This window comes from Pseudorasbora parva, chromosome 9, assembly GCF_024679245.1.
Source record: "Pseudorasbora parva isolate DD20220531a chromosome 9, ASM2467924v1, whole genome shotgun sequence".
Classification (NCBI taxonomy): Eukaryota; Metazoa; Chordata; class Actinopteri; order Cypriniformes; family Gobionidae; genus Pseudorasbora; species Pseudorasbora parva.
Genome location: NC_090180.1, coordinates 45,019,529 through 45,046,097, shown reverse-complemented (window position 1 = coordinate 45,046,097; position 26,569 = coordinate 45,019,529). Strand labels below are relative to the sequence as shown.

At 37.9% G+C, this 26,569-nt stretch overlaps 2 protein-coding genes across 4 annotated transcripts in view; one reads left to right on the top strand and one right to left on the bottom strand.

The window, feature by feature from the left end:
- The window catches only part of LOC137089269 (CUGBP Elav-like family member 5), a 229,676-nt gene extending 204,648 nt beyond the window's left edge, over positions 1-25,028 (bottom strand). Inside the window, exons 1-2 of one of the 2 annotated variants that reach the window (XM_067452808.1) lie at positions 24,545-25,028; positions 8,000-8,082 (exon numbers count right to left, since the gene is read on the bottom strand). In XM_067452808.1, the coding sequence (XP_067308909.1) occupies positions 8,000-8,082; positions 24,545-24,911 (450 nt within the window). In that variant the 5' untranslated portion in view covers positions 24,912-25,028. The remainder of the gene's footprint in view (positions 1-7,999; positions 8,083-24,544) is intronic. The other variant, XM_067452809.1, reaches the window with a different exon arrangement.
- Positions 25,029-25,885: 857 nt separating this feature from the next.
- sirt6 (sirtuin 6) overlaps positions 25,886-26,569 on the top strand; it is a 28,734-nt gene continuing 28,050 nt past the window's right edge. The window contains exons 1-2 of one of the 2 annotated variants that reach the window (XM_067452797.1): positions 26,006-26,093; positions 26,457-26,516. Coding sequence is in view for 1 of the 2 variants with exons in the window: in XM_067452796.1 (XP_067308897.1) it covers positions 26,028-26,093 (66 nt within the window). In the remaining variant the exon portion in view is untranslated. Of the gene's footprint in view, positions 26,094-26,456; positions 26,517-26,569 lie in introns of both variants that reach the window. The other variant, XM_067452796.1, reaches the window with a different exon arrangement.

Sequence of the window (26,569 nt, the reverse complement as noted above, 5' to 3'; positions counted from 1 at the left end):
AGAATCTCTTAGAATAAAATTTCCATTTAGAAGGGTGTACTGTTATTTCATCCTCTACAGTTAAAGACCTGGGTGTTGTGATTTTCAAAAGATAAATTGCTGTCTAATATATTTTATGTTACAAAAACAGCCAAAAAGGAACAAGCTATCTGTTTCTGATGCAGAAAAGCTAGTGCATGCATTCATGACCTCTAGACTGGATTACTGTACTGCATTACGGCTGGTTATCATGCACCATCAATAAACAAGGTATAATTAGTGAGTTCATGAAAATATGAAAAATATGACCATATAACCCCAATTTTATCATCTCTAAACAGGTTATACATTAGGGTCCGTATCAATTATACATTGATACTGACCTATAAGGTCATAAGCTGTTCCTAGGATATCTAACTCCACTAAAGGAGGAGGAGCGTTTTCACTTTTGGTTCCTAAACTCTGGGATAGCCTTCCTGATAATGTTCTGTGCTCAGAGACACAATCCCAGTGTAAATCTAGATTAAAGACGCATCTCTTTAGCCAAGCATTCACATAATGCATCTCATAACCTTATATCAGATTACATGCACATGATTATCTATTGCCTGCAATGTTATGAGCAGCAGATACACTAATTCTTTTCCCAACTCGAGGTAACTAGAGTGCGCCAGCTCCAGTTTGGCTCCTGCGTCTTACGAAGATTTCAGATGACCCAACACCTGTGAAAAGAGGATGCCAATCCCTGCGAGGACGCCAACTCTACATCAACTGTGATTAATCGCCACCGATTGCTGGATCAACCAGTTATTGTCAAGAATAAATACCAATAGTTTTTCCTTGTTGCATCCATTGCTAAAGTGGCTGAGAAGGGTCGGCTTTAGAGGTGAAATGAAAACTATCACTGATGCCTCGTGGAGTTTGTTTTGACACATGAGGCTGCATCAGGACACTTCAGAAGAATGGTATGTACACAGTACAATACATAATTATAAAGTAATTAATTTGTTGACTAGATGCTGCATTAGTGGAGAACACGATTATGTTGAAGCTGATAGGATGCTAACATTAGTACCTCAGGCAGATAAAACTCAAGGAACAAAAAACATGAAGTCCAAAAGTTTAATGGCACGATTTTTACCATCTATTTGCAGTATTTTATATCCAGCTGGTCATTTTTATGCATTTGTTTAGCCTCAAAGTGTCATAGTTAAAGATAGTGACACGAGAAAGCGAACTGATATGTTCATACAGCCGACAGAAGCATATACACGAATCAGGAACGCATGCAATTTAAGGTTTTTTTATTTATCGCCACAGTAATACATATTTTGTTATTTGGATTAATCAAGTGTTCTAAAATAGAAGCAAATAAAGTGAGAGAGTATACATACTATACACAATATACGTGAAATATATCATGTCAATGTTATGGCGTTTGTATAGATATTTAAAGAGGGTCTGTTTGGACTGTTTGGATATCTATGAAATGCTCTTTACAATAAGAGTGCAGTTCTAACATTAACTAAGGTTAATAAAAGTATTGTTCAATGTTAATTTTATTGCTAACATTATTTAATGCACTATGAACTAATGAATGATCAAGGTATAATTAAAATATCAATATTTTTTATATTTCAATAACGCATAAAACGTGTTGAAGTGCTGAACTTTATGTGTTATCGCTTGATTAATTGGTTATCGGCCAACGTAGATCAACCTAGTTATCCTTATCTGTAAAAGTCACTGTCGGTCGACCTCTAATTTTAATCAGTACGATCACAATTTGTAATGAGAGCTCATTGTTTCTGCATGATGTTAGCTAACTACATGACTTGAATCATCTTAGAACTGTACATGGACTTTACTTGGACACAGTCACATCTGACAAAAAGTCACATGCATTTTCTGTTAAAAAAAAAAAGACATGACTTTTCCAGGCCTGACAATCCCATTAAAAATGACTAGTATTTTCCAGGTGAACTATGACTCTACGTTTTATGTTGTATATATATAAAAAAAATGGAAATAAATTTAAAAAAGGAAAAAAATGGAAAGGATGGAAAAAATGACATGCCAAATGTCATGATATCACCTACATATTTTCACGGCCTCTGATCTCATTCTACTCTGTTCTTTTATTTGAGATGAAGAGATAATGGCCTTTCTGTCCCAACTATCCAATAATGTCTTGTACGAATGCAAAACAAGTATAAGGTTTGCTGTTTCTCTGTCTCTCTCATCCTCCTATTCTGACCTCTCTACCCTGATGGCTGCTTTCCGCAGACACTTAATGGAGATGTGGGAACTCTGTCGACCCTTTGTGGCTTTGCCTTCAACATACACACATGCAGAAATGCACATATATGCCTTGGGCTGTCAACATGACCCTCGTCACCCTCTTTGTGTATACCATCTTTCTCTCTACTTTCCTTTCCTGTAAACTCGACGCGCACCGGCGTATTCCTGCACATATTACTCTATTCATCTTCCAGCTCCCTCTATTTATATTATTTTGCGCTCCGTCTCTCTCCTCTTCCTGCTTCCTAGACATCTCTCTGATAAATACCCTAGTTATGAATTATATTGTAGTTCTTGTGGCTGAACCAACCAGAGCGCAATAATTCCTCATAGTACAACAATACAATCTGACAAGCCGATAGAGCTCTTAAATAAAAGGAAAGTAAGGAAACGGTGCACGCACACACCATAAATTTTCTTCAGACATTTCAGTTGAGTCGTCTGACTTCATGGGAAATCGTTGAATTGTACAACAGGATTGACTAGCTCACACCCTTGATAACAATACAACATACATTAATCAATATTAGTGAACGTCCATGTGATTGATTGTCCCCTCATTTCATCTATATTCATCATTTCATCTTTTTTCTGACTAACAATGAAGTTTTCATCTTTGAAACTTACAGGATATTCTTATATTGCCATGACCTTTTATATATCAAAAGCTCAAGGGAAATTTGATTTTGAACACCCCTTTAAATAGCAAACACACTCGCACCCATCTGTTCACCCATGGGCTGCTGGTCTGAAAACCAGGTGTGTTCAGTCGCATTAGCGTGTTGCTATTTCGAGGAACTGAAAGCGACTGTGCCATTGACTTTAGAACAGGTTTTTGTTGGTCAATGGTGCAGTCACTTTCAGTTTCAGTATTTTTTGTGCACAATGAGCGTAGACTCAGCTTATTACACACACACAGTAACGTGCAGCAGCACACACAACATTTTGAATATTAAAAATAAAATGATTCATCCCAGAAAAAGTCTTCAGTCTTTCTGCTCGGAAATCCTGCTGTGTAAATAGCGAATCCGCCATGTTGTGAGCACAAGTGGTTTAAAAGGGAATGGGAGATGAGACTCTGATTGGTTTATTGCACATTAAGAGACTAGGTACACCTTGTGGACCATGAACCATGTGCTTCAGACCATGTGCTCTAATTGTTAAAATAGGGCCCATTATTTTTTCTATAACTTGCCATTGTGTTTCATTTGAATAGGACTTGATGTAGAATAACTGCAGATTGAATCATAAAGGCCCAAACTTAATCTTCAATAAAAACCCTTCCCTTTTCAGAATGAAACTTAAAGGGCCTCCACAAAAAAAAAAAAAACTAAACAAAAAAAAATAACTAACAAAAACAAAACAAAAAACAAGCCAGCAAATGACTGCTGTTTCTTGTTTCTAAACCAGTTCAGGTGTCACATGACTGACTGTTATTCCACTGACACCCCGTCTGCTCCTGAAATAGTCTCTCCAGCCTAAAATTACGCTCCACTGCTCTCTTTTACAGTGACCCCACTCCAAACACATACACAGAAACACACACACCTCAAAGTAAAAGTAGCTCATTCCTTTTTCAGAAACCGGTTCTATACTTGGGCTCCATTCAGACACATTGAGGGTTCCTTCTGAAAATGATGACCAGTATTATCATAATCAACAGTGCTACACGTCCCATTAAGTATGCTGGAAAATCATAAATTATAATATAATATAATATAATATAATATAATATAATATAATATAATATAATATAATATAATATAATATAATATAATATAATATAGCATAATATAATATAATATAATATAATATAATATAATATAATTACTGTGGTAGTATTTTTTGTTGTGATTTAAATAAAAACAATCTTTGAATGTAAAATAGCACAATTATCAAAAAGAAAAAAAGTAGAAAAAAAGTTACCTGGTTGCCTTAAAATTTTGAGTTCATTGAAATTTAAATTTTGTGTTAATACAATGAACATTTTTTGAGATTTGACAACCTTTATTAAAATATGTGTAAGCATATTGGGTAATTGTGTGTGTTTTATTTCTGATGACGCAGTGAAACATGCCAAATAGTGCTATTTTCATGATTAATCAAATTTTTTATGTGGTTCAGATACAAAAATATTTTGAGTTTCTATTTATTAAACAAATTTCCTTCATTATATCAACTCAAATTTTTTATTTCAATAAACTCAAAATTTTAAGGCAACCAGGTTACTTACTTTTTTAAGTTAAACCAACAAAAAACAACTTTTTTTTTTTTACAGTGTACGAATGTGTTTTTCATTACGCAATACAGATATCTAGAGAGATGCAGAAAGATGTACACAAAATCACTTAATTTAATTATGAAAATTTAATTTTAAAACTTTTTGCCCCACAACATTTACTCTAAATTAACTAAAAATAAATGTTTGAAAATCTAAATGTCAACAGGCTGGACAGTATGTTGGATCACCACCTGTGATAATAATCAGGCAACAAAAAAAATCTAACATTTTAATTTTAGGGGGGTAAAATGTGACCTTGTTCTTAAAAGGTTTTCGTGAGATTCAGGTGTGTGCGTATGTGTGCATAAATCTGGAAGTGCATGTATTTATGTCGGGTTTTTCTGCATCTGTGTGTGCAAGCCAAAAAGGTTAATGTTCATGACCTTTCCATAAATCTACTGGCACTCTTTTCCACCGTCGTGGTTTCCGGCAGCTTGCCCACAGCAGCGATAGACCCCACGGGAGTGAATGAATGTGCGGTTACATGTCTGCTCGTGACAGCCGAACATGTGTACATGTGCTCGCACGAGAGCCAAACAAACTCTATAGCTCACCTCTGATTAACACATGCTACATTCCCCACAGATCATACATCACCTAAATATACAGCTCCATTTACACACATGGGAAAGAAAAATCTCAAATGAGTTCTCTTTAATATCTCAACTGCAGACAACAATGAGGTTAAATGGAGACCGTGGTAATCTCAGTGTATCAGCTATATCTTCTCTGCTCTGCTATCAATCACGCAACATTAAATTAGCAGGAGAAACACATAATGAAACCGCAGTTGCTCTGTATGAGGGTGAACCTGAGCAGACTGACATAAGAGCCGAAGGCACAATGAAATAAAACATCTGCCACACACAAACTTCTGACGGACGTGTTTGCCTTCAGCATCAATGACCAGCAAACGTTACAGAAATGTTACAGGGATAACAATTTAAGGAGGCACATAAACACTTCCACTACTGTCTACCATCATCTACTCACTTCAACCTCCTTCATGCCACAAAACCAGACGCGTTGTCAAAATGTCACGTTGTTCTTTTCAGCACAATGAAAGTGGATGGTGACCAGAGGCTGTCAAGCTCAGAAAACAACCAAAAAGTACCATAAAAGTGCCTACATAGAATCATTTATGTACTCAAGTGATAATATAATAAACCACACAACTTAATGGAAATGGGATTGAACAAATACAAACATATGTATTTGGTTGAATGCCTGCATGGCCCTGTTAAACATCAAGCAAATTCGAAGAATGGACTGATGACGTCATAAAACAAATTTTGGAGTTTGTTTTGGGAGTTTTGAAACAGCTTGCCAAAGCAAAGATTTACACAATTTCATTTGTAAAATTTCATCAAATTGATTTAAATATGTATTGTGTTGTAATACAGTTCGTAGATGGGAAGGAAGGAGGCGGGAACCGGCGAACGTTCAACAAACATTTATTTAAAGTAAAGAAACAAAATGAAAGTAAAACCGCGGACAGCCCCTCACGGACGACTGCCCGCAAACACACACAAAATAAAACGTGGGCAGCCCCTCACGGACGACTGCCCACAAACACATAAACAAAACTAAACATAAAATCCAGGCCTGGTCCTCTCTCGTCTTCCGCTGTCCTTGCTCCTCCTTATATGCTCCCGTCACATGGCCGCGAGACGAGACCGGTGTGCCACGCAGCTGGCACTCGTTAACATTAATCACCGGCCCGCTCTCGCGGTCCCTCGCCCCGCTGCTTGCCACACCACATGTGTATTTTAATTGAATAATCTATTAAGGAGTGTAAATCATAAAGGCTTAAAAGTGTATTTACATATTTATCTAAACACCGTTCTCGGCGGAGCGGGTGGTGTTGGATGTTCACTAACAGTATGGGCCCTATCACACAGTTTCAGTCCGATGTGATTATTATTTTCACATCCAGTGCTATGTTGTTTAAATAGCAAACCCACTCGCGTCCATCTGTTCACCCATGGCCGTGCTGGTCTGTAAACCAGGTGTGTTCTGAAGTATTGTTGGTGTGTTGCTTTTTTGAGGAACTGAAAACGACTGACCATTGACCAACAAAAACCTGCTCTAAGTTTTACTGGTCGCAGTATTTTTTGCGTTATTTCAAGGGCGTGTTTAATATTATGTGCCTATAGGTGAGTACACAATGCACGTACATTCTGCTTATCACACACACAGGGAAGCGCAACTTAAGCACTTAAACATTTTTAAATATTAAAAATAAAGGGATTCCTCTCTGAAGAAGCGTTCAGTATTTCCGCTTGCAGTTCCACCAGCCCAACTGGCTTTTAAAAGGAATTGGAGATGAGATGGGAGATGCCCAAAAACACCCATGACTAGGTACAACCCTTTTGGACCGTGCGCCTGGAGAAACCGACTGTTTTTTCCGTTGATAAAATAGCAAAAGTGGATTCAGACATGCTCTAAGTGCAGCTGCACCTGTGCTTCAGACATACGCTCAGATCATTAAAATAGGGCCCTGCTCACACATTTCAAACTTTGTTTTACCCCTAAGCGAAGAACCAAAAAAAGCGTTGCCGTGAGTATATCGGGGCCTTTAGCATTTACAATATTGACTATATAGCCTCACCCCAGCTAACAGGGAACTTTAGCTAATGTTCTGGCAAGCTTCTCTCAAAGTTATGATCAAACATTCTTCCAGTAATGTTAACAGAACATTTATTGAATGTTATCTGGTATTTAATATTGTTCTCAGAATATTAGCACCAATAAAGTTATTTATACATTGTTTATACACATTGTATAACATATGTAACATTTTTGAAATGCCATGGTAACACTTTATTTTACAGTGTCATTGTTACATATGTTACTGTGGTAACTATAAATTATGCATAATTACAACCCTAATCTTAATCGTGATTACATTTAGTTACTAAATATACTTAAATGTATTATTTCAGTGTAACTAAGACACTTTAAAATAAAGTGTAACTAATGTTACTTCTTCAACATTTTAAAGTAACATTCCCAAAATGTTTGCAAAAAGATAAAATGTGTTTCCTCAACAATTGCATAACCAAGAAAAAATGTGTGTTTCAGAGATAGAGTTTTAAAAAAAACAGAGACTGCTTCGTTGGTAAACTATTCCTTTAAGCTTTTCCTTCAACTATAATCTAATGACTACATGTTGCAAATAAAGCTATATATATATATATATATATATATATATATATATATATATATATATATATATATATATATATATATATATATATATATATATATATATATATATATATATATATATATATATATATATCAGGAGAACACAGAAAAACTATAAAAACTAATTTGAAGTTTCTTCTGAATTGCATTCAACGGTTAGAACATTTCTGCCTGAAATAGATGAAACAAACAAAAAGACATTAGAGAAAGAGATTAAAAGAGACTCACCCCTGGAAGAGTCTTCTGTTCATGCAATGCATTCTGGGCTTTGATGGCTGATTCACGAGCGCAGTACGTGAGGAACGCGCAGCCTGTAAAAATGAGACGAGAATCAGATCTGAACTGCAAACGCCGACACAAAACACACACTCTTGCACCACAGATGAAAGTCACGCTTCCATTTATCACAAAGACTCTCTGCACAGGAAAACACTATATTTTTACATTCTGAAGCAAACATGAGGATTTTTTTTGCCTGTGCAAAAACTTGCTATGGTGTTCTTGGTCGTTGCCAGGGCGTTGCTTTGCTGTTGCCAAGGTGTTCTTAAAATGTCCCTGGCATTCTAAGTGGTTACTAGGTGGAATTATATAATTATATTCAGATCGCTAATAAAGCCAAGCAACAGTAAAAGTAACATTTGACTTAGAATTCATGCATTTACATGTATTACATTTATTCATCTAGCAGCTGCTTTTATCCAAAGTGACTTACAAATGAATGTCATCACAAGCAATTTGTTAAATGAGCCAACAATACACACATATGCATGTTTAAATATAAACTAGATTTTGAACTGGGTTACAGTGTTTTTGGCTGCCCTGACCTTGTAACCTCAGCTCAGTGCCTCTACTGCTCCCAAAAGAGCCACTAATAATGATTGTCAGTCGCTGTGATCAGACATCAGTCACATCTGTCATTCTGTGCTCTCTCTCTCTCTCTCTCTCTCTCTCTCTCTCTCTCTCTCTCTCTCTCTCTCTCTCTCTCTCTCTCTCTCACACACACACACACACACACACACACACACACACACACACACACACACACACACACACACACACACACGTCACACACACACCCCATAAAACAAAGAACAAAACAACCTGATATGATGTCACAGTCTACAGTTTGAGGAGCACAGCACTGAGTTTGAGGGGTTGACTTGGCCTCCAAATTCCCCAGATCTAAGAAAAGGTTCTAAGTACAGTGTTAAACTCCCCATGAAATCACAATGGAAGCTTTTTGGAGTATTATGAATATAAATATGTCTTCCGGTTAACTATAAGCTAGCATGCTCCAAAACAATGACAAAAATGCTAATTTTAAAGATATGAGCATTCAAAACGTACAGTCTCTCGCTTCCACCAATAAGGATCAATGATTTTGATGACATCACTACACTTCAGCTTCTCATCAGATTTTCTGTCCAATCAAATGATCTCTAGAATCTGAAGCCCCGCCCCCTACATTATAAACAGACGCTGAAGCTGCGGCAGACATCAGTCACTTGTTCACACGTTTACTATTTTCTACACACTGAATGGCACATAGTGCACTATATAGGGGATAGGGAACAATCGGACAGTGAAAATATGCTCTCCACTGGAGCAAATGAAGTCTCGTTTCACTTTAGTGTCAGTGAACAGACACAGCTCTAGTCCAGAGACTCGAAGGCACAAACCGATAAACTTTATAGGCAGATTTGCAATTGTATTTTGAAACTTAACTTTCTGCTTAATCAGAAAGTGCCCAAAATATGATTAAAAAAGCTAGAAAAAATAATAATTAACACTACGTTAAGAGACTCATTCCTTTCTATTCAGGCTCTTTTACAATTCTTCATATTCACATTCAAGCCCTTCCCGAACATTAAGACATGAACAAATTCATTATATTCTGAATTAAAACTATTGCACTGCCCCTTGGAGTCGGCTCTCGAAGATCAGAGAAGGGAATGGATAGGAATAATAAAGCAGTTAGTGATCTGGAGCGGCCCAGGCTGTTTGCGTTCCCATCCATTGTCCTGATATTTTCACAGCTACTGTAGAATTGGTTTGTAATGATTGCCGTTGTAGGAGCCGTAGTCTAGCGTAACCTGTAAACCTTAATTAAACCAGTCACATTCAGATGGACCCAAACCAACCCTCTGAGCAAAGCCATGTGTCCAATGAGTAAAGACCACCTCATGTAGAACTAATCACACACACACACACACACACACACACACGTTTCCATGTTTTATGGGGACTTTCCACAGACATAATGATTTTTATTATATCCCCTAACCCTACCCATAACAAAACCTTTAGCATTTGTTACATTTTCAAAAAACATCACTTAGTCTGATTTTATATGCCGTTTTTCTCCTGGGTACCAAAGAAATGTCAAAGCATTTGGATATTGCCATCGTTGTGAGGACACTTTGTCCCAATTAAGTAGGGTTGAGGGTTAAGGTTTGTTTTTCTCCATTGTTTTAATATTCGTTTTAGTATAACATTAAAATACCATGCATATGCATATTTTACATGAATTTATTTGAATTAATTGACATTTGAGACTCAATGCTATAGAAAAGCAATAAAAGTTATTCAGGAAGATTGTTTTCAGCTTGTTTTTTATTTAATATATAAAACATAGCATGTAGTTGCTTCAAACAATGTAGAAAGCTATTCAGTATGTAAATTGTAATAAAATTGTAATTGCGATTTATCAATTATGATTTTTGTCATTTCGAGAGAGCAGAGAGCCTAACAGCTCTGTGTCCATTTTCCATTCAACAAGAATATCATGCTCATACATGAACACTGGCACAGCATGAAGACAACAAACACACTCTATAAATCAACACAAACTCATTAGCAGCTCACCCATGCCAGAACCGATTAGTAAGGTTGTAAAACTAGTTTTAAAGAGCCCATAAATTGTCTTGACATGGACACTTTACTTCCCTTCATTGACCGACAGTATTACCTGTTGAAACAGGCCGTTGATCTGGAACATATTCAGAAGGCGGTAACACTTTACAACAAGATCCCATTAGTTTCAATGTCCCAACTTTAGTTAATGCATTATCTAATTCATCTTGCTTAACCTTACAGTGCATTCACAGCGTTTGACTTTTTCCACATTTTGTTATGTTACAGCGTTATTCCAAAAATAAATTAAATTCATAATTTTTTCACTCAATTCTAAAAACAATACCCTATAATGAAGTTTGTTTGAAATCGTTGCAAAAAAATGCCAAATATCACATGTACATAAATATTTACAGCCGTTGCTCAATACGTTGTTGAAGCAACTTTGGCACCAAAGCCTAAAGTCTTTGTAAGTATGATGGTACGTAGTGTTTTTATTATGCATTAGTGTTGCAGTGTTGATTTGTGATGGCTTTTTATTTATTCATTGTTCCTGACCTTTGACATCGATAAAAATTCAGTTTTGGACCTTTGAATGTACGAATTTAATTTCTGTGAATTGATGTAATGTAATTCACAGAAATTTGATTTGGCCAACTAAAAAATTTCGATGTGATCAGTCTCTACAAAATTTTCATTTGGAGACAGTGTATAACACTTTTTTTACAGTGTATAATGTGCCATTCTCCATGCAGAAAACAGTAAATGTGCCAACAAGCGTCCGATGTCAGTTGCCGCTTCTGTTTATAATCTAGGGGGCGGGGCTTAAGATTCTCGAGAGCATCTGATTGGACCGAAATCTGATGAGAGCTGAAGTCCAGTGATGTCATCAAAATGATTGATCCTTATTGGCGGAAGTGAGAGACTGTACGTTTTGAATGCTTATATTGGAGCACACTAGCTTACAGACAACAGTAAGGCTAACATAATCATCCTGAAAAAGTTACATTTTGATTTCATGGGGACTTTAATGTTAATGGTAATGTAAAACAAGCAATCAAAGCAGTGATTCGGTACATTCGAGACAGTACGGCATGACTACAGCGTTGCAAAAAGAACGCAGCGTTTGGCTTTATACACCAGAGGATTACACGCCGACTAATTTAAGATAGAGAAAGAAAATTGGATTCAGGCAGTGTTATTCTGTGCATGTGGTATCTGTGTTGTATCAAGCTCGGATCAATACATTCTGGGAGCAGAAAATGATAGTTATCTCCTTATCATTTTCCATTAAAATCCCCTTTTGATAACATTTCATCACAGGCTGGTGGGAAGGGAAAGAGAAGGAAAGAAAAGGATAGAGATAGAGAGCAAGAGAAAGGTTTTTGTAGCCCCATAAAAACAACTTTATCTCCTCTGTTTGCCCCCAAATGCTCCAAAAGCAGGCCGCACTGGATTATAGTCTATAAATTATATTAAAATCTCTCCGTTGTAGTAATTTCATTTTCTCCCTTAAAATAAATCTCGGCCCAGCAGACACAAAGCACTGGATGCCAAAGAGTTTTTGGACAGCGTTAAATATAGCCACAGAGGTTATTTCTGAATTAAACTACTCTATTGGCAATTTTTCATGTGTGTTTTAACTCAGCTTGACTTCATTACGTCCGAACGACTTGGGTGTAAAACAGCTTTAGGGCTGAAATAAATCTAGCTGAGTATTTTAAACAATGTGGTGGAAATGTTAGCCAAAATCCTGATTGTTAGTGGTCTGTGTCCATGCAAAAACGACATGTTTTATCAACAGCCAAACGTAAGTCATATATCGAATTGCTTGGAAAAGCAAAAGGAAAGCACACCTCAAAAAGACACGCATGGCCATGCAGAATGCACAACATGCTGCAGTTTAATATTTACGGTATATCATTCAGCACATTAGCAACTGCATCTCATTACTTGTCTGAATCATAATGGACTGTCCACACAGAGATCATAAAAACACCTACAGTTTTTCCACAAGCTCACAATATTGTTTTATCTGCGCATGTTGGAAAGGCAATGAAATGCAATTACGCTCAACTTTCGACCCTCCATTACCCTTATATTAAATCGCCATTACATTATATTGCTTTACCTTTACAGTATATAGCTTGTCTGTCCAATAATGTAATCGTGTCATCAGTCGACTTCTGCCTTCTTTTCTCTGAACTGCCTTAAGGGCCTTTCACATTTCAGAAATTGTACACACTGTGAAACAAACATACTGTGAATACATCCCTAGAAATCCATGCTTTTTCAATTAACACTGCGTTATTGAAAGATTTCTAACTTCTGTTATCTAAAAACGGATAAATATTACTTGATATATGGATTATTGCTAATAGTTTGAAAACTTAGTTCACACTTGTAGTTTGATTCCCTTGGTTGTTTGATCTAGACAAACAATAGTCCTGATCCGCTTAGCATTCACATTGGCATTTTAACATTTAACCTAACGACAACAAACCTAAAGGCATAGGGATATGTTCACAATCTGATTGGTTGGCTTTTATTATGTATATTTTGCAGGGTATTCTCACAAAAATGCGTATAAATAGTACGAGTGTGCAATGTCGTGGAATGTATACGCCAAAACTCATTTTGGCGTGTCTATGGCACGCGGTTTTTCGCGTGCATATGAGACGCATTTTATGGCGTATTATACATACGAACCCCCCACCCCACCACCCTAAACCTACCCAAGTGCGTGTCATATATACGCCCCACTACCCTAAACCTACCCAAGCGCGTGTCATATATACGCCCCACTTCCCTAAACCTACCCAAGCGCGTGTCATATATACGCCCCACTTCCCTAAACCTACCCAAGTGCGTGTCATATATACGCCATAAAGTGCGTATCATATGCACGCGAAAAACAGCGTATCATATGCACGCCAAAATGAGTTTTGGCGTATACATTCCACGACATTGCACACTCGTACTATTTATACGCATTTATGTGTGATCGGGTTGATATTTTGAGACCGCACAACAACACTTTGTGCGCCTGAATGCACTTGTGTGAGATCTCGTGAAGAGCTTATAAAATGTGTAAAGGACTCAAAACAACATCAGGAATCCCCCCGTCACACACAAACCAAGATCTGCTGCGAGGAGACGCGGTTCTGACACCTGTCCCGAACTGTGATGGGCAACATTGCGACTATGACGAGAAGCAGGTGTGCTTAAGCATTCTGTCCATTTTAGGGTCACATCATGTCCTGTTTTTTGGTCGATTTACATGTCTCTGGTCCGTGTTGCGTTCATATTTCAGTCGAACTGCAGTAGAGTTGGTTTGTACGCGGAGCGAGACCCATCTTTTCAGCGTCTCTGTCCTCTTGTTTGGTACGCACCAGGGTTCAGCGTCAGCGTTCACACTTGATGAACCGCACTAACAGAGCAATCACACCAGGGTTATTTTTTTTTATCCAACCTAACATACCAAATGTGAACATACCCTAAAAGTTCAAACTATTTTGACTCCAATGTCTTTTCAAAGCTCAGCTAATGATTGCGGGACATGTGGCATGATGTGTAATTGTGTGGGCGGTACTGGCTCAAAAATAAAACAAGACAAAAGAGAAACTGTCCCTGTACAGATACAATTTTATGACAATGTCGAACGGCTCCGGGCAGCTATATCGAGCGCACAAAATCAAGTCCAATCTATTTTGAACGCAGGAATCCTGGAATCTCTAAAACTGCTTGCTGAACTCAATTAAATAACATATTTCAAATCAGCAACAAAATCTGACATGAACTGTCCCATAAATGTTGTCCTATGTGCAGTCCTAAGTCAGAGTCTCACGTTTCTATGGGAACCAGAGCTTCTAACAGCAGCTGCAGTGACACAATCCCTGCGTCCTAATTTGCATACTATCCATACTAAAATAAGAATTAGTATGTCCAAATCGTAGTATGCTGAAAAGAGTCTTCCAAAGAAACCTGGATGGTTTACTATTTCCGGTCAGAATTTGAAATCGATCGATGCACACTCTAGCGACTGATATTGCCCACAAGCCACTGCGAGTTGGATGAGGATTTGATTAGAACTACAAACGCAGATAAAAAAGTGATAGAAAACTACAAACATGACCGATGTGCGAGTCTGGCGGTTACGTTGAGCGGTTTAGATAAAGGTTTGAGTGATCACTATCAGTATTTTAACCTGACGAAACAATATGTATTCAGTGCTATCCACATTATAATTAATCTGCAGCAGCATTGTGAACTTTTGTAATGATATGTATGGCCATTAACTTTTAAATGCGTCATTATATTAACTACATCTCTCTCCGATACGGTAGGAAATGAAACTGAATGTAGAGGATTTTAAAAGTGATGATGATTGACAGGGCAGGTGTTGGGATGCACATAACTAAGCCACAGAGTGCGGTAAAGATGATGAAGTATGTCCCAAAGCTTGCATACTTTTCTGCTACACACTCAAAATTATGTAATTTTTCTTCACAAAAAGAGTACTTACTTTTAGGACGTAGTATAAGTAGGCGAATTGGAACGCAGCAAATGAATTTACCAATTGGCTCATTTTAACTTTAGAAGGTGGGACTATTCTGCCATATTGCGCATTGCGTTTCTCCCGTTCATGAGAAATAGGGGTAATCTGTCTTTCTACATCTATAGTCTTTGATCAAAGGTACATTGAGAGAATCATCATATTATAGCAATGATCATTAAATATTCAATGCAAATTAATACATTAATTGGACAAATAACTCTAACATGATGGCACTGTCTATGGCGATATTCATTTGGAGATCACGAGAAAGCACCATAACATTGACTGTCATATAGCTGAATCCTCTTCCATAAGGAAGAATTAATGCACATTACAATATTCACAAGCACAAAAAAACTTTTACCTCCGCATGAACGCGCACAGCATGGAAAAAATCACTCTTAAAAATAAAGGATAAAGAGTGCCTGTCACAAACAACTTTATACCCTGTAATTCTTTAGAAAACCATCCATTTTAATGGTGCTTTAAAGAGCCCCACACTTGAAGATCTGAAGGACCTGTAATATAAAATCAAGAACGTTTTAACCATATAGCTTTATAACTCAAAAACTCTACAGAGCTTAAAAAAATGTTCTTGATAAGATGAGGCTGAATAAACTTTGTTCTAACAATGTACTCCAGATGTTGAAGATGAAAATGTATCAAATGCCTCATACTGTATTATAAAATAATGAAAAACATGCAGAGATAGAGAGAAACATGGCTCATATAGCCTGAAGGTTACCATTACCCTTCATATCCTTCTCAACAAAACCAATATTCCCTATAACATATTTCATAATCTGACATCATGCTAAATACTAATTACCTCAATGTTTCACCTTGCATTGAGTGAGGACGTTAGTTTGAATAACAAGCTTTTGCGCACCTACTCGGACGGCACAATCCAGGCATTTATTGACAACGCTGATTAAACTTGTGTGTGAGCGCAGGTCATAGGATGCCTGTAAACATGCTGCTAGTGATGATTAATGCTCACCGCTGAGGCTGTTTGTCTAACCGATGCGCACACACACACACACACACACACACACACACACACACACACACACACACACACACACACACACACACACACACACACACACACACACACACACACACACACACACACACACACACACACACACACACACACCAACTGTCTTCTAAAAAACTAGCTGATTTAAATTCATTCATTATCAGGCTGCTAAACTTACATGATATTCCAATAAAATAAAATACAAAGCAAAAAAATATATTGGATAACAGTCTTTTTTTAAATACACTGAACTATTTTTATGGTCTGCCATCTTGGATTGATTTTCATAGCATAATGCCTTCTAAGATTGCTGTGAAGGGTGCATGTGATTCTCCCTTAAAATGTGGTTGTGGTATTTTAATGGCAGAATATAATCATGCCTACAACAATTGAAAGCATCATGGTCAATTAAAATCCAAACTTTTATAACAGGATTTGCATCCTTGCATCAAAAGAAGTCATTGTGAAATGAATATTCCCCCTATATTCTAAATGAATGCTAGATCTTATTTTTTTTAGTTTGACCTTTTTTTGTTTGTTTAATCAAAATGTCATAACTGTATGACAAACAACTTCTTTCTAGTGAGTGACATGTGCAGGATTTCAGGATCCTTTAGTCAATTTATAGTGCCCCTATTATGCCATTTTAAAGGTTCCTAATTTTGTTTTGGCTCCTACAACAGGTTTACATGTATACAAAGTCAAAAAGCACTTGCATTTTCTCATAATACACAGCATAATCGCCTCATTTCTCAAAGAGTCTTAAAACGGTTTGTTCGAAGATTCAGTCTCTCTAAACCTTAGCCTAGAAATAGACGCACCCTAGCGGCAGCAAATTTAATCTGCCCGCAAGTGTCGTCTAGGAACTCTCAATACCCTTCTGAGCTGTATTCCTCAAAATCTGGACGGCCCAATCACATCGTGTATAGAGTCGGTGGGCGGGGCCATAATGACGACGGCCGAGATGCGCTTGCGTGCTTCTAGTAAACACAGAAACTGGCGAACGGCGGCGGTCTTTCGAATCAGCTTTGACCGCGACTCTGGAAGACTTGGAGTTAAGCTTTTCTCTGAGAAAAGAACAAAGAACGGCACTGAAGTCATTCTTAAAAAGGGAAGATGTGTTCAGAGTTTAGCCGACCGGATACGGAGAATGTTTAATCTATCAACGAGCTCTGCTTCACCTTCGTTGCTCTGGTTGGTTGTAACGCTATCCTATCGTGTGCAGAGGGAGTTTGAAAGACAACCAGTTATCCCTCCCCTCGGATTGAGCTGTCAATGGTGAGTTTCCAGACCAAACATCTTGATGTGGGTCTGGCTTGTCAGGCTATCTAAACCTCTCATTTCCCCCACTCTGCTCTGATTGGTCAGATGGCCCAGTCTGTTGTGATTGGTCCACCACTTACAGCGTGTGTTGAAAACGAAACGCCTATTATTACCATATCTGAATTTCAGCTCTAGAGGCTTGTTCAGTGTTTGATACACAGTGATACGAAGAGTAACAGTGGTGTTGGTTTCACTCAATCAATTTGATCCCGAGATCTCATCCTTTAGAAGAGCATGCAAGGTGGAGAAAAGAGTGTCTACTTGACATGTCAACAACACAAACCAAAATCGAGTCTCGACCACAACTAGTGTTTGAGGGCGGGCCAAAGTAGCCGCTGCTTACGGGTGGCTAATGATTTTGTTATAAACCGATGTAGTTTGTGCAGGAAGTAAGACTGGAGTTACTGATGACTTTTTCGGCAGTTTAGAATCAATTCTTTTTTGGAGACAATTACTTTTTTTTTTGTTCACTTAAAGCTACACTTTGTGATATTTCCCCCCATCTAGTGGTGAAAAGGTATATGACCATCCAGTGAACATTAGTTTCTGTTCCTCTCAATTCTGATTTCGTTTTAACTCCTACGGTGGCCTATTTAGTCCAAGATTAACATGGCTTCCAGTTCGACCTCGTCCATGAGTGCCATCGAGTGTTAAAATGCGAAAGGCGAAGCTTGAATTTACGGGTATGTCCCTCTTTGGCTAATGTACTTTCAAGATGGAGGGCCAACATGGCAACCGGCATTCGAACCCCTCACCCGTATGTATTTTCAATGGCATATTATAAACTTACGAGAATACTTTATTACTTGAAAGAAGTAAATATACATTAATGAGCAAATATATTTGAAAGAACTAAGTGTTTTTAGCTAAGAATAAACTAAAAAAGTTACACAGTGTAGATTTAAGTCATCTTTAAAACTTTGCAGACCTTTTACATTCACAAACCTGCAATATTACACACTGAATGAAAGGTAATATATCAATATTTATCAATATCAATAATATTTTGATATGCATCAATACTGAAATATCTGAAACGGTTCCAATACTCCTTTCTGCAAAATCAATACACAGGTATCACCTGTGTGTTTTAACTCCCTCGTCTCTCTGATGGCGAATTGACAATTTGACACTCATCCGCCTCCTCTTAATGATGTTGGTGTTATATGCCCTGAATTTCGGTGTGGGGTATTGCACATAATTTTCCTGTCGGTTTTGTGTTCACACCAAAAGCGTGTGCACCACTGATCTATATAAGTGGCACTCTCATAAAGCTGCCTCTCAAACAGCTCGCAAGAACAAAAATCGACATATTTTTCGTTGCTTATTGCACTTAAAAACAATCAAATACACACAAAATTATGTCAAAATACCAGTCTTGATGAGTATTCAGGAAAATCCAGTTTTGGAAAGTAAATATTTGAGAGAAAACGTATGTAACAGTATACTGAATCTGTGCATTCGCTCTTAAAGTGACAGCAGCCTGAAAATGTAATATTTTTCGAGATATCTGCCACCTTTGAGTGCAATGCCCACATCTCAAGACCTAATAAACAACTGATGCATGAAATCAAGTCCCTGCTCTACAGGTTTCTTCATTGTAATAATCTGTTAAACTCAAACATATGGCACAGTACGAAAGAAAAGATCTGTCGCTACTTCAGTTTCATTATGACTTTAAACCAGCCAAAAGACATTAGCTGGTCTATTATATGGTCTATTTTGCTGGTTTTCAGAGATTTGTCAGGTATTGGCTAAACCCTCATAAACCAGTTAAGACCAGGAAAGCTTGGGCTATTTTTTCAGCAGCGTTGTGAAAAGGAGTAATTGAAATGTGCATCTAATGCTGTTTTCCATTGATTTCATCCTCGGCCTATTGTTGCAGGTCTTGCACACTCACAAACAACATTTCATAGCAGTAATTTAATGTCAGTGTAAATGATAATCTAACAGCACTGTACTAATAACGTCCCACTGAGACAGCAGTCAACAGAGAGCGTGCGTGTGCGTGTGCGTGTGTGTGTGTGTGCGCGTGTGTGAGTCTGACAGGCCTCCTACGCTGATTCATCCTCCCTCTCGCACCCTCCTATGGGCATAAACCATTATTCATTTGTGCGGTGTGTGTATGTGTGTGTGTGTGAGAGAGCATGTGTGTGCCTCTGAGCATGACAGAAAGAGGGAATATTTCGAGCAGAAGAAGGGAGGGAGGGAGGAAGGAAGGGAGGAAGGGAGGGAGAGGAGTATGTTGCTTTAAATGGGTTTTCAAGTTCAATTAACATGATGTTTTTAATGAAATAGAGGACTAAGTTTTCTTTCACTAATAAATGAAATAATCACAGAAAACCTGGGCAAGACGCTGTCTGTTTGAAATGCATATGAAATGTATTACATCCCTCTAGCACTGCTCTCAAATCAAATTAGAGCTTCAGTCAAGTGAGATGACCTGCGTAAGACTGAAGAAAAATCGAGCAATATTTTCAATACTATTACTCACACTATTCTAAGCTTTATAAAAAATAATACAGGAATATATATATATATATATATATATATATATATATATATATATATATATATATATATATATATATATATATATATATATATATATATATATATATATATATACACGTGATTGAATGTTATGAACTCAGATTTTAAATATATAATTGGCAATTCTGAGAAAAAAACTCTGAATTGTATGGAAGCTTGTTCCGCCACAGAATAAAACATTTTAAAAGATAATTCCTGACTTTTTTTTCACAGAAGTGTATAAAATAAAGTCACAATTCAGAGAAAAAAGTCTGAAATGCATGTTTATATCACACGATTCTGACTTTATAACTCGCAATTGCTTTATATAATGTAAATGCGAGAAAAACAGTGCGAATTGTGAGATAAATAGTCACAAATATATTCTCTATTTTTTATTTCATGTCAAAAACAAGCTTCATAATATACAGTATTGATCCTTACAAGAAAGAAAAGGAAAAAAAGAGATATCTTTAATATTTCATTTGTTTCTCCAAGACAATGAGGTTAAATGCAAAATTAAACTTTTGATTCATTTTTATCCTGGAAGAAAAAGAGCCCAGGAATCTCACGTGTGCCTCTACTAGAATTTCAGAAGAGATCCCAAAAAAGACATCAATATGAACTCAAACATTTCTTCCACAATCTCAGACCACAACTATTGACTCTTTTGTTCTTAGATTTGACTGTTTTCTATTTGGCGATTTAGTATAAAGGAGATCTCTGAGCAATAGTTCTTTATCTTCTGGCCTAAACTCCTAAAAATATAGGTTCTTTATTGGAATTGATGGTTCTTTAAAACCCCAGCCTGATCTGCCGGGGATTTGATTTCACCCGGCAACTCAGTCTGAAAACCTACATTAATTTCTACTGCTTCTGGTACACTTTTGCGGGAACCAATCACAGACTGGCTTACCTGGTGCGCTATTGGCGGATATAACTCAATGACAGATAGAGAAGCGATGAGTCGTGCCCGTTGATCACGTCTTTTGTGGTCTGATTGGTTAAAGGACTATCCAATTGCATTCAGAGTCATTTGAATAATGCTTGTTTAACACGCCTCTTTTGGAGGAGAAAATACCTAATCTAGCGCTCGGAAAGCATTCCACCCATAGGGGCGGCCATTGCTAACCAAGCCATCACCTGCTGTTAGCATCCCATTGACTCACATTCATTTTTGAGTCACTTTGACAACTAATAACTTTACATCTGAGGCGTTTAAAGACTCCATTTGTCCATTGTTTATTTCTAAAGAAACACAACAATGCATAAAAGGCTCCATTACCTTGTATCTTACACTATCGCCCGTAGAAGCTGTTTTTGTAAAAATAGGCTAACAATTGTGTCATAACCAGCGCGACTCTGTCGCACAGTTGAGAAATGACCGTATAGCCAAGAGGAGACACTCAGAAGCAATCTTTTACTGTCTATGAGACAGTCGGGGGGACGTGGAGACAGAAAGTTTGATAAAGTCAAGGGAGAAGAATGAGGAGAAGCCCAGAGAGAACCAAAAGCATTAAACACTTACCGTCATGTCGTTCGACACCCATAAGACCTTCGTTCATCTTCGGAACACAAATGAAGATATTTTAGTTGAAATCCGATGGCTCAGAAAGGCCTTCATTGACAGCAATGTCATTTCCTCTCTCAAGACCCATAAAGCCACTAAAGACGTCTTTACAAAGCCCATCTCACTACAGCGGCTCTACAATCATTTTATGAAGCGACGAGAATAGTCTTTGTGCGCAAAAAAACGAAATAACGACTAAAATAGTGATGGGCCGATTTCAAAACAAAGCTTCGAAACGGTTATAAATCAGCATATTGATTCATGATTCGGATCATGTGTCAAACCACCAAACTGAAATCACGCGACTTTGGCGATCCGAATCATGAATCGATACGCTGATTCATAATGGTTTAAATCTTTACTTTGAAATCGGCCCATCACTATATAAGTCATTATTTAGTTGTTGTTTTTTTGCACACAAAAACTGTTCTCGTCACTTCGTAAAATTATTGTAGAGCCACTGTACACACAGAACAGGTTCTATATAGAACCTTAAAAGGTTCTAATGGCGCTACGTATTTGGAATTCCTAAAAGGTTCTATATAGAACCCATTTTAATTGCCAAAGGGTTCTTTCTTGTCATTATAAAACCTTTTTAGCATAAAAGGTTCTTTGGAGTTGAGTATACTCCAAAGACGGGGTTATATATAGAACCTTTTAGGGGTTCCAAATACATAGTGCCATTAGAACCAAAGAGTTTAGTGAGATGGACGTTTAACGACGTCTTTAGTGCCTTTATGGGTCTTGAGAGAGGAAATGACATTGCTGTCAATGAAGGCCTTTCTGAGCCATCGGATTTCAACAAAAATATCTTCATTTGTGTTCCGAAGATGAACGGAGGTCTTACGGTGTAGAACGACATGAGGGTAAGTGAGAGAATTTTAATTTTTGGGTTAACTAACCTTATAAATTGAGCTTGGTCTGGTGATAGCCAGACAACTCCATATCACTTTAAGATACAGAATTCAAACGGGTCTGATATGTTTTCTGGTCTGCATCAACTCCATCACATGATCCACTCTGTACTCTGGACCGGAGCTGTGGAGGTTCACGTGACACTAACGTGAAACCAGACTTCATTCGCTCCAGTGGAAAGCATATTTACACTGCCTGATCCTTCCTTATCCCCTATATAGTGCACTATGCCATTCACCATGTAGAAAATAGTAAATGTGTGAACAAGTGACCGATTTCAGCTGCAGCTTCTTTGTCTATTTATAGTTTAGGGGGCGGGGCTTCAGATTCTAGAGAGGATTTGATTGGATTGAAGATCTGATAGAAGCTGAAGTCTGCAGTGATGTCATAAAAATCTATGATCCATTTTAATGGAAGTGAGACTATAAGTTTTGAATGCTTGTATCCTCTAAATGGGAATTTTGCCTTTGTTTTGGACCAGCTTATTCATAACCTTAAGGCTTAACATATTCATACTTAAAGCTAAAAACAAAACAAAAAAAGTACATTTTTATTTAATTGGGCCTTTAAGAATGCACCTTAAAAAAGAATCCTTGCATGAATCCATGACAAACCACTAACTTCTCAAAGCATCATGCCCTAATTCCTATTGCCGCATTAATTTGAATGAGACTTTGGGAATTTGGAAAAAAAACAATGCATGCCTGCTCAAATGAATTCTCAAATGCTAAACAAAGGAACCTTTTGAGGGTTTGCGATTTCTTTGAATGCACAAATGATCACGTAATGCAAGGTCCACATTTTGCTGCGTGAATGAGAAACATCAAATGTTTCATTTCACGACGCACACTGGGAGCTTTTAGTATGCATCATCTGCGCGCAAAGCGGGGCTGCCCTACTTCTGCGAGCACACACGAAAATATGAGATGATACACAAGTGGGAGTGACCACAGTACACACAGCATCCTTTTTATTGTCATGACACTTTACACAGGGTGAACAAGCAGGAAAACAGTGAACTGCACGAGAAAAGAGAAATCTGTCAAGATAAGATGAGTCTGAATGACATCTGACAGGATGCATTGATGGAAATCAGTAGCAGTCACACTAACTGTGCAATGTGGGACATAAATAGCCTGCATACTGTGCATAAAGAATGAGTGTACGTGCAACGGAACAAATTTGATGCTGATATTTGAAGTTATTCTATTGCAAATTTGAAATTGCATAATACTACACGGGGTGAGCCAGCACAAAAACACAATGCATTACAAAAAATGGGCCATTTTACTCTGAAATGAGTGACATAGGTAGGTTTGAATGACATCTGACAGCATGCCCTGATGAAAATCACTTGCCATTTTACTGACTGTGCTTGAAAATACTGTGAGGGAGGGTAATGAGGGGGAAATGTGGCTTGGACAAGAATGCACAGTGTGAATGATAAATACAACCATACATCCAATACATCCATTTGATTTTGACATTGAACTAATCCATGTTCCTCAAGAAAGTGAGCTGTATATATAAAATCAGTTGCGATCTGACATTGCATAATGAGTTAAAATGTGTGTAAAGAGCCAGTGTGCATGCAACTGAAGCAATCTGGTGCTTATAAACTATGATGTATGTTGTCTATTACATATCTTATATTTCATATGACATCCGAAATTACAATGCATCAGTGTATTGGATGAAAAATAGACTGTTACTCCTAAAAAGACAGAAAGAGACGGGTTTGAAGTCCACTAATGCACGCTGTCAGATGTCAATCACTTGCAGTCGTAGACGAGAATGAGTGAAAAACAAGAGTACGCTCTGCGCGTAAAGAATAAATATGCGCAACAGAAGAAAATTGATGTTTACAAGTAAACAATAACGAGTAAACATATGTTTCCACAGCACACACCTCGTAATGCATAAAATAAAAGGTTACCCATATGGCCAAAGCCCTCAATACCCACTGAAAAGCATCATTACCTTTGTGCATGCCGGTGTAACGGTCCTTGAGGACAGTCAGTTCGTGGATCTTTCCAAACTGTTCGAAAAGAGGCTTCAGGTCCTTCTCCTCCAGGTTGCGCGGGATCTGTCCTATAAAGAGCTTGATGGCATCCTGGTCTTTCATGGTGCCGTTGTCGGGGTGGATGGAGATGGGCTCGGAGCCGTTCATGGGTTTGGGGAAGGTGATGTGCGCGTACTGGGGCTGGTGCGGGATCAGGAGCAGTGGTGCCGCTGCCTGGCTCGGTACCGCCCCCGGTCCGGTGAGGAGCAGGCTGGCGTGGGCAGGCTGAGGATGCTGCTGAGGATGCTGCTGCCTCCTCGCTTCAGTCTGGGTGAATCTAGCCATTCTGCGCGCGGCGGAGAGCGCGATAATAATAACAACATACACACGCACGCACACGCGCCGGGAGAGAGTACGCGCTCAGCTGGAAACGAGACGCTCGCTTTCTATTCGAAACATGTCAAGCTCGCGCCCCCCGCACCTGAGAGGAGGAGGAGGAGGAGATGAGAGCAGAGCGCGGTCACGACTCACATGCGCGGCCCCGTAGCGCCATCTGCCGACCAATAGTCAACTGCACAGAAAGACGAGATTAGAAGAAGATAGATAGATAGATAGATAGATAGATAGATAGATAGATAGATAGATAGATAGATAGATAGATAGATAGATAGACAGACAGACAGACAGACAGACAGACAGACAGACAGACAGACAGACAGACAGACAGACAGACAGACAGACAGACAGGACTATTTTTGTTATAAATACAATTTGGATTTGATTTTTATGTTATCTGTTTTTATTAAAGCTAGTTAACTTTTAGTAATTGTGTTGTGTGCTTTTTCCATTTGTTAGTTTTCACATATATGACATCTCACCGACATCATAAAGTTGATCATACTGTATATAGACCTACTTTAACTAAAAAGAAGACAATGTAGGCGTATGTTTTCCAAATAAAGTCATAATTGGCAATAATAAATCAACAAAACAGCAGTTCCATGACATCTGTTATGAAGTCATGATTGTTTTCCAAGTTTTTTATTTATTTATTCATTTATGTTTTAATGCTGTTTAGCAGGATCTATTTTATGACTAGGCCTATAAATATAGCCTAGTCTAAAAATTGGCCTACCAACTAAAGATAAAGGGACATTTTTATTTTATTTTTCGTAATATGAAAACACATATCATCATATATTTGGAATAAGTGTCTTGGAAAGGAAAACATACCTTCCCTATTATAGTTTTTTTTTTTCTATTATAGCTGATCCACCTGCACACAATCTCACTGACGTCACCCAGCATGTGCACAGCAGAACTCCACGCAGTACACACACATTCTTGACGTCACGCGGAGGACCAACACAGAACCTATGCACAGAACCGATTGAACGAAAGAACAGAAAACTCTTGCTTTTCTGACACATTTTAACTTACCTTTTAATCAGAAAGTTCGCCATGTCGGTGAATTACGCCGCGGGACTTTCTCCATATGCGGATAAAGGCATCTGCGGCCTCCCGGAGGTGATGTTTACATCTGGTGCTGTTAGCTGACATGCTAGAAGTAGCTTAATTTAGTGCACACTGGCGTCACATTTGCTGTTTTGCTTTCTGAAACGTATTATTATTCTGCAGCGAAAGCTGTTACAGTCTCTGACACAGGTGGATATGACCACTGTATGCTTTATAACTTCACCGGCTACCAAATAATACTGAACAAAAAGATTAGCAAAATACTGAATTAATTATCATAGTAATAATAAAGAAATAAGAGCTCGAGTGTTACTTTATTTTACCACAGTGAAGGGAAAACGGTATTAATATGATAAAAGTCACCCGTGGTCAATGAATAATTGATTTTGCTTTTAATAATTCTTATTTCACTAGCCCAACTGTACGGCACAACTGTTCTTATGGTTGCCGAGCAACACATCGCGTTAATGTCAAGTAAGCTATCATATGATAAGTGATAAGTACATCAAAGTGCTAATTAAAAATAA